The 13822-nt window shown below is 37.2% G+C and overlaps 1 protein-coding gene across 1 annotated transcript in view; it reads left to right on the forward strand.

The window, feature by feature from the left end:
• The window catches only part of LOC115219919, a 190600-nt gene that overhangs the window by 19455 nt on the left and 157323 nt on the right, over window positions 1–13822 (forward strand). Inside the window, exons 5-7 of the mRNA XM_029790226.2 lie at window positions 569–676; window positions 1285–1333; window positions 4008–4066. Coding sequence (XP_029646086.1) covers window positions 569–676; window positions 1285–1333; window positions 4008–4066 — 216 coding nt within the window. The remainder of the gene's footprint in view (window positions 1–568; window positions 677–1284; window positions 1334–4007; window positions 4067–13822) is intronic.

Here is a 13822-nt window from a genome sequence, read left to right on the forward strand (position 1 = left end):
CAGTTCCACTGTGTGGCACGTTGGGCAAATGTCTTTTACTATAGCCTTAGGTTGACCAAAGCCTTGTGAGTGGATTTGGTAGACGGAAACTGAAAGAAGCCTATTGTAGATATACATACATACATTCATGCATACATACATACGTACATACATACATACATACATACACACACGTGTGTGTGTGTGTATATGTGTATGTGTGTATCTTTGTGTCTGTGTTTGTTCCTCACTACAGCTTCACAACTGGTCTTGGTGTGCTTATATCCCTGTAACTGAGCAGTTTGGCAAAAAGAGACTGATAGAAAGTACTAGATTAAACAAAAATAAGTCTTGGGGTTGAGTTGTTTGACTAAAACCCTTCAAATTGGTGCCCCAGCATGGTCACAGTCAAATGATTGAAACAAGAAAATATAAAAAGATGCTTGTTTAGAAAAAAAAAAGAAAAAAAAGAACTAATTTGATAATGTAGTCTTTGATACACAATGTCTGTATAAAAACAAATGTTGGGATAGTCACTTCTGGAACGTCTTTGATCTGCTAAACAACAGCTGTTGTTCTTCATTTTCAGGTATGTACCCTTCAAGGCAAAGGTCGATTATTCATCCGTTGTGCACTGGTGAAGAAAGTATTGAGTGTGGCTGTGGAACTTTTGAGAAAAGACCAACGTCTAACTGATGTAAGAAGTATTTTCCTCATCTATTTTATTTTATTTTAACTTAACTATTTTTTTCCCGTTCTGAATTTTTTTCTTTTAAGCTTTCATGTTACATGGAACACTTAGATTAACTAAATTGATAAAATTTTTCAGACTGAGGTGATGACTATAATATTTGGCCTAACAGTTGATGGCAAGAATGCTGAACATCAGAAATGATGACAAAATGTTTGGCCTCATATGATAATGATGACATAAATGCTGGGCCTTACAGATGAAGATGACAACGATTATAATAATGGAAAGAAAAATGTTGGCCTTCACCGATGATTTTGACAAGAATTTTAGAAATAACATAGAAATTGATGACAAGAATTTTGGCTCTCAAAAGTGATAACAAAAATGTTGGGCCCTGCAATACATAAAGATAAAAAATAGCATGGAATTGAGAAGGTACTTGGAGAAACACTAGATATATATTGCATACTTGTGTAACCCATGTTAGCATTGAAAATGAATGTTCAAATCAATGAAGAAAACAATACTGAATATTTATTTAATTATTTTATAATTGATTCTTTTTGATAATATAATTCTGCTGAACTGAAAAATAATCATAATATTTTCAGATATGGTATGATTCAGAATACTCTATTCTTGGCAATGAAATACTCTCAGGTATGTATATTGTATAATGTTTATCATTATATGTATATATATACATATAACTTGTTACATATACATCTGTGTATGTGTTCATCATCAACACTTCATATCTACCTACCATACTGGCATAGGCTGGGAAGTTCACCAGGATTCAAATAAGTCAGAGAACCTTGTTTGTATGGTTTCTACAACTTTGTTCTCTTATTAATGTAAACCACTTTCGAGTGTGTACTGGGTGCTTTTTGTATGACACTCAAATTAATCTTGACTGAGTGGGAGTATAGGAAAAAAGAAGGTGGTTTTATGTGAGATTTTTGAGAGGTTAAAGTATGTACGCTACTTATGTATGTAAACACCTAAGTGTGTGTTTGTGCATAAGTATGAATGTATGAGGATGAGTCCGAAAGTAATGCAATTTTTTTTGCATTACTCTGTGGCTCACCCTTTTATATGAAAAGGATGTCAGTTCACTTATGCTCATGAGCTGTAAATATGGGTGGAAGTCTAGACAGAAACTAAATTTTTTAATATATTGAAGATATATAACACTGTATAACACAATTTTTGTCTTTGTGTAGTAGCTGTTATTTCCTATTTGCTTATTCCTAGAAAGTATGAAAAGTGGCTAATATTTCTTTAAACTTTACTTTTCTTACATTTATTCAAATCTTAAAGAATCCCTCTCAACACATGGTTATGATGCTCCCCCACTGCTCATGGTCAGAGACGCACATATTGTCAGCTACAAAGGGTCATGTTCACGTGGTTAAGATCAAGCAACTGACTAGCAAATCTGTGGTATTGATCAGAATATTTGCTATAACAATATTTCTGCTTCAGCAACTCAGCACTGAATATGTCTGAAATGTAATGGAAAATGGCTTAGGTTCAGAACGTTGATGTCCAGGTCGCAAAAGCAAAGTTTGAAGGGGAATAGTTGTCATTTCCTTTGATTTGTAGACAGAAGCAAATAGGAAACAACAATTAATTAACCAAAGACAAAGAAAAAAAAATTACACAGTGTAATCGATGTGTTTTAGCTGCTGGATGTCCGAATGGTTTCAGCTGAAATATTATTTGTGAAGTCAGTGATCTACACACACCAGTTCAGTATTTTCAAAGCTCTCTGTACTTAAACATATTTGTTGTGTAACAATCTAGGGTCAGTCAGCTTAGTAGATTCCATAACCTATTTGATTATAATTAGACATCGACCTCACTGAATAGCATCTTGGTCATGTCTTCTATTCTATCCTTAATCACACCAATATCAAGTGATTGTGAAAGTAAGTGGAAGCCCAATGTGTGTGTGTACAGGTGATTTGCATATCTGTCTCATGTTAACACCATTTAAAAAAATTGCTGTCGTAGCAGCATGACAAATAGAGAACATTAAGAGATAAATCCTAGAATTAAAAATAAATTACGAGGTAATTTATAAGTGTAGGAGTGGCTGTGTGGTAAGTAGCTTGCTTTCCAACCACATGGTTCTGGGTTCAGTCCCACTGCATGGCACCTTGGGCAAGTGCCTTCTACTATAGCCTCGGACTGACCAAAGCCTTGTGAGTAAATTTGGTAGATGGAAACTGAAAGAAGCCCGTTGTATATATATGTATGTGTGTGTGTGTCTGTGTTTGACAACCAATGCTGGTGTGTTATGTCCCTGTAACTTAGCGGTTCGGCCAAAGAGACTGATAGAATAATTACTAGGCTTACAAAGAATAAGTTCTTGGGTCGATTTGCTTGACTAAAGGTGGTGCTCCCGCATGGTCACAGTCAAATGACTGAAACAAGTAAAAGAGTTAAGGAGTAAATATTATCAACCAAAAATATTTTGGGTTGATTTGTTCAACTACCCATACAAGTTGGTGCTCCAGCATAGCCACAGACCAATGACCAAAACAAGTTAAAGAGTAAAATTTCTTTAAGGCATGTCAGTCATTTGACTGCAGATATGAATGAGTATAAGGTGGCGATCTGGCAGAAGCGTTAGCATGTCGGGCGAAATGCTTAACGGTATTTCGTCTGCCGTTATGTTCTGAGTTCAAATTCCGCCGAGGTCGACTTTGATATCATCCTTTTGGGGGTCGATAAATTAAGTACCAGTTACGCGCTGGGGTCGATATAATCGACTTAATCCGTTTGTCTGTCCTTGTTTGTCCTCTCTGTGTTTAGCCCCTTGTGGGTAGTAAAGAAATAGGTATTTCGTCTGCCGTTATGTTCTGAGTTCAAATTCCGCTGAGGTCGACTTTGATTTCATCCTTTTGGAGGTCGATAAATTAAGTACCAGTTACGCACTGGGGTCGATATAATCGACTTAATCCGTTTGTCTGTCCTTGTTTGTCCTCCCTGTGTTTAGCCCCTTGTGGGTAGTAAAGAAATAGGTATTTCATCTGTTCTGAGTTCAAGTTCTGCCGAGGTTGACTCTACCTTTCATCCTTTCAGGATCGATAAATTAAGTACCAGTTATGCACTGTCTGTCCTTATTTGCCCCCTTTATGTTTAGCCCCTTGTGGACAATAAAGAAATAAGATATGAATGAGTTCCATTTACTGAAACAGATAAAAGAGTGAAAGAATAATGAAACAAAAGTGAATGTAATGAAATGTGATTGCTTCAGAAGACTTTCAGGACCTTATATCATGAATGTTATAGATTTTTTTTTTTCTTTATTTTTTCTGTTCAGAAATATTCATCTCACTATTGTTTGAAATAACAGAAATCAAATTTCTACTAAATTTAAAGGTAAGAATTTATATTTTATGATAAAGTCTTTTGGAATGTTGATGTGAGTGAAATCTCACTGTAATATTGGTTGGAAGTAAAAGACAACCAATGTAGAAGAAAGTGGATTTGTTTTTGGTGGACCTCAACTTGCTAGGAAGTGACCCACACACTTAATTACATGACCTTTCTCTGCGGTATATATAGAATGAGACACGCAGGATCCAGTTATGAAACTGCAATGAACTGCCACTGGCCTGGTTATAATTTTGAGTGGCATCTTCTGTAGCATGTCTGTCATGCATAGCCCTCTTCATCTGCTGGTTCAGGTGTTGAGATCTGTTGTAGTTATCATCCGTTTGTTCTACTGTCGGGGTCTTTGGGTGATATTAGTACATTAAAAATCCTCATGATAATCATCATCATCATCTTTGTGCTAAATTTTTCCACGATGGTATAAGGTAGACGAGCTGGCAGAAACGTTAGCATGCCGGGCAAAATGCATAGCCGTATTTCTTCTGCCATTACGTTCTGAGTTCAAATTCCGCCGAGGTCGACTTTGCCTTTCATCCTTTTGGGGTTGATAAATTAAGTACTGGTCGATAAATTATGCACTGGGGTCGATGTAATTGACTTAATCCATTTGTCTGTCCTTGTTTGTCCTCTCTGTGTTTAGCCCCTTGTGGATAGTAAAGAAATAGGTATAAGTTAGATGAGGTTTCTTGCATTGTTCTACAGCTTGATGCTCTTCCTGTCACCAACCATTACTTTTTCCAAATAAGGTACTTGCACTCCTGTTCTTTCAAATGACAAACCACTAAATGGCTGAACATGTTTCTATAGCAGATGTAAGCAATGGCACTGCTTAAATATTATTTGCTGCTAAACCTACTTCCCTCACCTTCCACATGCATTCATGATTGACATTGCCTCCACCAATGTTCACCACTCACTGCATCTCCCTCTGCCACTTTCCTCTCACACTTCTATGAACTTACTTACTTACCCATACCACTTCTCTTTATTTATCTTCTTGAAACTCAAAGATAAAGATATACCATGACATATCTTTACAATCATTCTCTTGCTCTTCCAAATAGGGTGGCCATGTATCTCCCCTACATAAAGACACCTGTTCCTATACTCCTATTATACTTTAAAATCTCATCACTTGGGATAAAGCCTCTTCCTTCAATAGTACTACCCTGCTGCTAGTTGAGGAGGTCTTGTCTTGTGAGTTACTTAGTAATCTCACCAATGCTATTAACACAAAAAAAGCACCTAGTGCATTCTGTATATTGGTTGGTATTAGGAAGGGCATCCAGCTGTAGAGACCTTGTCAAAGCAGGCATTGGAGTACTCAGCTTGCCAGCCCCTGTCAGATCATCCAACCCATACCAGCATAGTATTGTTAAATGATGATGATGAAACACACACACACACACACGCATACAGACTCACACATACAATAAGCACAGGCATAGTTGTGTGGTTGAGAAGTTTTCCTCCAATCTGCATTGTTTAGGGATCAGTTCCACTGCATGGCACATGGGGCAAATGTCATCTGCTACAATCATTGGTCTGCTACAATCATTGGTCTTGTGAGTGGATTTGGTAGATAAAGATTGTAAGAAGACCATTTGTGTGTGTGTGTGTGTGTGTGTGTGTGTGTGTAGATCTTGAAATTGCCTGTAGCAAAGTGCAGCAGATGTTTTTGATGTCAGCTTCTCCTGTCAGCAAACCACTCAGTCACTTTGTGCCTCTGAAGCCATGTGGAATAAGAGATCCCTTACTTGAAAAAAACAGGTAAGGGTCAGCATCAGGAAAGGCATTCAGCTGTAATATAATGTCTTAATGGTATATTTGTCCCAAGTCCCAACCCATGCAAGCATGGAAAAACATAAAGTGGATTAAAAAATTCATAAATCATCATCATCATCAATTAACATGTTTTTCATGTTGGCATGGGTTGGATGGTTTCACCTGAGCTGGCAAGCTGGAGAGCTGTACCAGGTCCCAGCCTGATTCGGCTTTGTTTCTATGGCTGGATGCCCTTCCTAATGCCAACCATTTTACAGAGTGTTCTGGGTGCTTGTTATGTGGACCAATACAAGTATTTTTACATGGTCTGGCAGAGTTGCTTTTTATGTGGACCAGCATGGGTGCTTTTTATGTGGACTGGCACAAGGGCTCTTGCAAGGCAAAAACCTCTTCAGGTGGGAGGGAACCATTGATAATTCTGCTGTTGTGGGTAGTCCTTAAGTACTGCAAAGTGCCAAATATCTCGGTCCTTTGTCATCTCCTTTGTAAGGCTCAGTGTCCTGAAATTGACCTTCAGTACTTTGTCCCATGTCTTCCTGGATCTCCATCTTCCACTAGTTCCATCCATTTTAAGTGATCAGCACTTCTTTATGTAGTTGTCTACATCCATCCACATCACATGACCAAACCAGTACAGTTTTCTATCTTGCACACTGCATCTAATTCTTCTTATGCCTAACTTTTCTCTCAATATATTAGCACCCTGTTACACATGTACACTTACATTGTACATCCAGTGGAGCATACTAGCTTCATTCCTCTCTTGCCTTTGCATGCCCTCTGCATTCAGGTTTCACATTTCACTACCATGTAGTATTGTTGTCTGTATACATGCATCATACAATCTTCCTTTTACTCAGTGAGAGAGACCTTTGGTTGCCAACAAAGGTAAAAGCTCTCTGAATTTTCTCTATCCTATTCTTACTCTAGCAATTACACTTTCCATGCATCCTCCCTCCATCATCATCATCATCATCATTATCAAGTGTTTTAAATCTGAGTTTTGTCCCTGTTAACAGGGGTGGCCAGATTTACCTCAATATATTAAAAATAATCTTTTCCATTTTTTTCCCCCAATGTTAGTTTAGTCTCCAATTCTCTTTAAAGAATTTTTTTCCAGTGTTGTGTTTTGCATTGTATTATTCTATATTTGATCTGGATTTGGTTGTTGGCTCCTCTTTCATTTCTTTTCCTTGTGGTTGTCTTGTATAAGGTGAATTAGTAGTTTATGCATAATCTTTAACTTATTTTCAAATGCTGCCAGCAATAGAAGTTATCTGTCCCTGCATAATAAATACTATGAAGATCTATTTGACTTTTAGTTTCTGTGGATCTTTTCGGTTTGAACAGCAGTTTTTAACATAATTTCTAGGTAACTAAAAAATTTTAAACTTCGTATACTGGTAGAATGTGTTTATAAAACATCTTTTTCCTCTTGGCTTTATTGAGAAAGTTCTATAGTTTGTAAGATATTAGTTGTTTTTTTTTATTCAATCTCTGCAATTTCAACCAATCAATGACGTGTATTGAGGTAGAAAACATTCTGTGCCATATGAATATGTCCCTCGTTTAAGAAACAGATTGGGTTTATTTACATTTGTGAAGAAAAAAAATACCCTCCCCCCAACCCTAACCCTAACTAATCCTAACCCTAACTAACCCTAATCCTAAAACAGATTGAAATGCAATAGATCGATACTAGGGTCATAATTATGGGTGACAATTTCATATGACACTGCTAGAAAAAACTGCCGTTCAAACCGAAAAGATCCGTTTCTGTTTTCTTCTCTGGGGAAGGAATGGATAAGTGGAAGATTCTCTTGAAATATTGAAAAATACTGATTATAACCTTTGTTAGTGTTTTTTAGTATTCAAGTTTGGTTTCAAATTAGTTTTATACTATTGTTTCTTCTACGTTGGAAAGTTTCTTCTTTCTGTCTTTTTCTTCTATGAATAATCTTTAAATGAGGTATAGGTACAGGTATGACTGTGTGGTTTAAAAGTACACTTTCCAGCCATGTTGTTCCAGGAAAGTTTTCTTCAATAGTCTCGGGCTGTCCTAAGCCTTGTGAGTGGGTTTGGTTGACAGAACCTGAAAGATGCTCAGTCACAAAAAGAAGCATACTCTAAAGAATAGAGCAGTAATTATTAAATTTGAATTTTTGTTGTAATATATATAAATCATCATCATCATCATTGTTTAACGTCCGCTTTCCATGCTAGCATGGGCTGGACGAATGACTGAGGGCTGGCGAACCAGATGGCTGCACCAGGCTTCAATCTTGATCTGGCAGAGTTTCTACAACTGGATGCCCTTCCTAACGCCAACCACTCTGAGAGTGTAGTAGGTGCTTTTACGTGCCAGTCAGGCGGTACTGGCAACGACCTCGCTCGAATCTTTTACACATACCACAGGCACAGGTGCCAGTAAGGTGATGCTAGTAATGATCACGCTCGAATGGTGTCTTTTACGTGCCACCGGCACGGAGGTCAGATAGCCGCTCTGGCAACGATCACACTTGGATGGTGCTCTTTAAGGCGACATTGGTAACAATCATGCTTGAATGGTGCCTTTTAAGTGCCACTGGCACGGAAGCATATATATATATATATATATATATATATATATATATATATATATATAACAAACTAAGGAAAAAATACCTTCAAAGGGGTGTGTAAGGCATCCAATTCACTGGTACATCAGTTGAATACCACATGAATATGAGTATAATTCAAATTATAAACAACTAGCAGTATCGCCCGGCGTTGCTCGGGTTTGTAAGGGAAATAATTATATAAGCATTTTTAGAGATGTAAAGTATAATAGCCATCTCAATATGGCTAACCACAAAGGGGGAGGGGTGTTACTGTAGCTTTTTACGTTCTGAGATTTAATAATAAATTTTAGAGAGTTACTTCCCTTATATATGTCAAAAATGGATTAAAAATGGGAAAAATTGATGGTAAATTTTTTTTTAAATCGTAGACTCATCGTAGACGCGCGCTAATACCCAGACGGTCTCGATATGAATCACGACTATAAGATACCCGGTTTTGGTTAAACTGCACCGCAAAATGTGGGAGGAGTTAGGAATCTAAATCGTAGGAGACAGACACACAACCTCACTTTTATATATAAAGATTTCCTCTATTTACATAATATTGAGGTCTCTTTCTTTCTTTTGTTATCTTACTGTTTTTACCAATATACATATATATATATATATAAATTGATCAAAATAAAATAAAAACATGATGCGAAGGATTCAGCGGTACATATGTTTCGGGCCTTTATTAGACAGATTTATAACAATGCATAATGTATGTCTGTGGCCTTCTTCAGCCGCGCACAACAGCTTCCACAAGGACATGTGTTACATCAAAAATTCTTGGTTGGGGATGCAAATCCTCTCATTCACGTACAACATAATGCGGCAGCAGCTGCTGCCGCATTATGTCGTACGTGAATGAGAAGATTTGCATCCCCAACCAAGAATTTTTGATGTAACACATGTCCTTGTGGAAGCTGTTGTGCGCGGCTGAAGAAGGCCACAGACATACATTATGCATTGTTATAAATCTGTCTAATAAAGGCCCGAAACATATGTACCGCTGAATCCTTTGCATCATGTTTTTATTTTATTTTGATCAATTTACTCCACCACCTACACCACCAAACGGTATACACAGGTGCTTATAATTATCAAGTACTCACCCCGAATTTCTATATATATATATATATATAAATATATATATAGTTACAGAGATGTACTTGCATAGCAAGTGACTTGATCTGAGATCGTGTGCTGGAACGAAAACAGTTGCAGCGTTGAAGGTGTTTATAAGCCATTTAAGAAACACACAAAAACCGTTAGATTCACTTCAACATTTAAATTTATTTGTCAAAATATTTTCATCGCTTTGAGACCGCGACCTGTTAGCACGATATTTTTGTCAGTGAACAGGTCGCGGTCTCAAAGCGATGAAAATATTTTGGCAAATTAAATTTAAATGTTGAAGTGAATGTAACGGTTTTTGTGTGTTTCTTAAATGGCTTACAAACACCTTCCACGCTGCAATATATATATACACACATATATATATATGTATGTATGTATGTGTGTATATGTGTATGCATGTATGTGTGTGTGTGTGCGTGTCTGTGCTTGTGATTGTCCTCCACCACTGCTTGACAACGAATGTTGGTTTGTTTACATCCCTGTCACCTAGTGGTTTGACAAAGGAAACAGATAGAATAAGTACAATGCTTACAAAAATAAAAGTGGAGTTGATTCATTAAACTACAATTCTTCAAGGCATTGCCCCAGCATGGCCACAGACCAATGGCTGGAAAAAGCAGAAGAATAAAAGAATACATTCTCTGCTTTGGTCAAGGCATGAGAAAGCTTGAGTTTACATGAGAAGGCCTAACAGACCTGGTAGAAACAGCAGCCAAATCTCCCTCAAATCACACCTTACTGTCTTATGTATGTATATATATATGAGCCAATGAGGGGGACCTCTACATGGTAGCTAGACCTGGTAGAAATAGCAGCCAAATTTCCCCCAAATCACACCTTACTGTCTTATCTATGTATATATATGTATGTATGAGCCTATGAGGGAGACCCCTACATGGCAGCTAGACATGGTAGAAATAGCAGCCAAATCTCCCTCAAATCACACCTTACTGTCTTATCTTTCTGCTACTTGGATATAGGTGTTATATTCGTCGTAAAAAACTTTCCTATCACACACTCACGCACACGCACACACACACACACACACGCACCCTCACACACACACACACACACGCGCACACCCACACACACCCACTCACACACACGCACGTTAGCTTACAATTTTATTTATATATTTGCGTGTGTATGTGTGGAAAGAGGAAGTGGGAAGCAGAGTGAAAGAATCACTCACTACAGTAAGTCAATTACTTTCATTTTATTCGTTGCCCACTGTGTGTGTGCGTTTGCGTGTGGTGTAAACCAGACTAAGAAAAGCATTTGACACACACACCAGAATGTGAGTTTTCTGTAAATTTTGCTTAATTGGAGTTTAAATTTTAAAAACTGGACCTGGCATGACGCGATGCATTGTACTCTTAAAACTGCTAGGTAAATTGTAATTGAAGAAATCCTATATTGTAGATTTGTATAACTCCCAAAGGGAGGCAGATAAAATCTGCCTTTTATAATCTCTTATTATAAAAGGCAGATTTTATCTGCCTCCCTTTGGGAGTTATACAAATCTACAATATAGGATTTCTTCAATTACAATTTACCTACCATTTTTAAGAGTACAATGCATCGCGTCATGCCAGGTCCAGTTTTTAAAATTTAAACTCCAATTAAGCAAAATTTACAGAAAACTCACATTCTGGTGTGTGTGTCAAATGCTTTTCTTAGTCTGGTTTACACCACACGCAAACGCACACACACAGTGGGCAAGGAATAAAATGAAAGTAATTGACTTACTGTAGTGAGTGATTCTTTCACTCTGCCTCCCACTTCCTCTTTACACACATAGAAAAAACTTTTATTTTTTTACATAAGTAATGAGAGCGAAAGAGACTAAGAGAAAGCGATTGTATGACGAGGGAAGTTCCTTTGAAGTTACCGTGCATGGGACTCATTGATGTACATGTGTGTGTGTGTGTGTGTTTGATGGAGTGTGGGAGACAGACAGTATGTTGTGTAAGTGAAGTGCTTCTGTTAGTGTGTGTGAAGAGACAGAGAGAGTAATGTGTGAAAGAGAGAGATAACTGAAATTTTTTACTCGGTTTATGTGTATATGTATGTATGCATGTATGTGGGTGTGTGTGTGTATATGTGTGTGTGTATGTATGTATTTATATATAAAAGAAAGGTTGTGTGTCTGTCTACTCCGATTTAGATTCCTAACTACTCCCACATTTTGCGATGCAGTTTAACCAAAACCGGGTATCTTATAGTCGTGATTCATATCGAGCCCTTCTGGGTATTAGCGCGCGTCTACGATGAGTCTATGATTTTACAAATAATTTACCATCATTTTTTTCCATTTTAATGCATATTTTTTTAAATAAACGGAAGTAACTCTCAAACTTCACACCAATATGCGTGCTCATATGCGACGTAATATCACATCACCAGCATTTCCTCACACCCTCCTTGCACTTGGCGAAGGCAAAATACCAGGGGATGAAATGCCATCGATTCCATTTGTACCATTGTTAAGACGCCTTCTGATCTCAGAGATGCAGTGTTCCCAGATTTACAAGCTAATTATCAGAATATGGATTGGATTGGCAAAAAGGCTATACTGGCCCCGAGGAATAAAACTGTTCACCATATTAATGATGAAATGCTAAAACTCATTCCTGGGGAAGTCGATGTATATCAGTCTATCGATACAACTCCTGACCCAGAGGACGTCATCAACTATCCAATAGAGGTACTCAATTCCTTTGAGCACCCCGGACTACCACCACACTTTCTCAAACTTAAAGTTAGTGCCCCTATAATGCTCATCAGAAATTTGGTTCCCCCAAAACAATGCAATGGCACACGTTTGGCGTTAAGTCCTTATCTCCCACCGTAAGCTTATTTCAATATTTGCCTGAATAATCATCATAATTCAGTGCAATCATTAACAGTACTTTCAAGCAATTCAGCCCCGAGCAACGCCGGGCAATTCTGCTAGTAAGAGATAAATTATATGGAGAGATACAATTGACAACCCAATAATTTATTTATATTATAATATACTATGAATATTATATTAGATTCATAGTATATCATGTTATTATGTAAATAAATTATTGGCTTGTCAATTTAATTTATTGTTTATATATATATATATATATATATATATATATATATATATATATTTAATTAATTGTTTATATATATTTATTGTTTATTTAATTTATTTAATTTAATTGTTTATATATATTTATTGTTTATTTAATTTATTTAATTTAATTGTTTATATATATATATAATGTGTATAACTTGGTTATGATGACAAGAGTACCAGTTGATCCAATCAACAGAATAGCCTTCTCATGAAATTAACATGCAAGTGGTTGAGCACTCTACATACATGCATACCTTTAATGTAGTTCTCAGGGCAGTTGCATGACACGGAATGGGACAAGGCTGACCTTTGAAATAAAGGTACTACTCATTTTTGCCAGCTGAGTGGATTGGGACAATATGAAATAAAGTGCCTTGCTCAAGGACACAACGTTCACCAGGAATTGAACTCATGACTTTATGATTGTGAGCTGAATACCTTAACCACTAAGCCATGCACTGTCACTATATATATATATATATATATAAAATTCTGGATATGACTTTAAACTGCATCTGGTATTAGAGACCTAGTTCAGTAGTCCCAGGGTTTTGAGGAACATGGAATCACCTCTTGTTCCCAGGTTTGCTCTGAGCTTGAGTAGTAGCACATGTCAGAGTCCCAGCTGTGGATAAACTAACATATCACATAAAAACACCAGGAATGAGTGACCACCAGCTTTTGTCACAACATCCTTCCAGGAGAGGAACAGTCTGTCTGATGAAAAAAACCTATGATTTCATGTGATTACTGGTCATCTCACTTTAGCTTCTCACTAGGTACTAATAGTAGAGACTTAGAGAGTGGTACTCATGTTGTACAAGCATGTATTACTATAATCTAAGTACAGATATCTCTCTATGATGACTTCATTTACCATTCCATCTACTGATAGTCCTATGGCGACGAGCACACAGAATTACAAGCACATAGGCAGCAACAGTCTTATCCTAACATCGTTGCTGTAGCTCTTTGTGATGGGGACCAACTCCAGTGGAGATTTTTGTAACTGAACAGCCCTTTTTAAGGAGAGTGCTGCCTTCCCAAATTCCTGAAACAATGCTAGAAAAGATGCACTAAGCGTTGCAGTGGGATTAAAGT

Source organism: Octopus sinensis, linkage group LG15 (assembly GCF_006345805.1).
Source record: "Octopus sinensis linkage group LG15, ASM634580v1, whole genome shotgun sequence".
Lineage (NCBI taxonomy): Eukaryota > Metazoa > Mollusca > Cephalopoda > Octopoda > Octopodidae > Octopus > Octopus sinensis.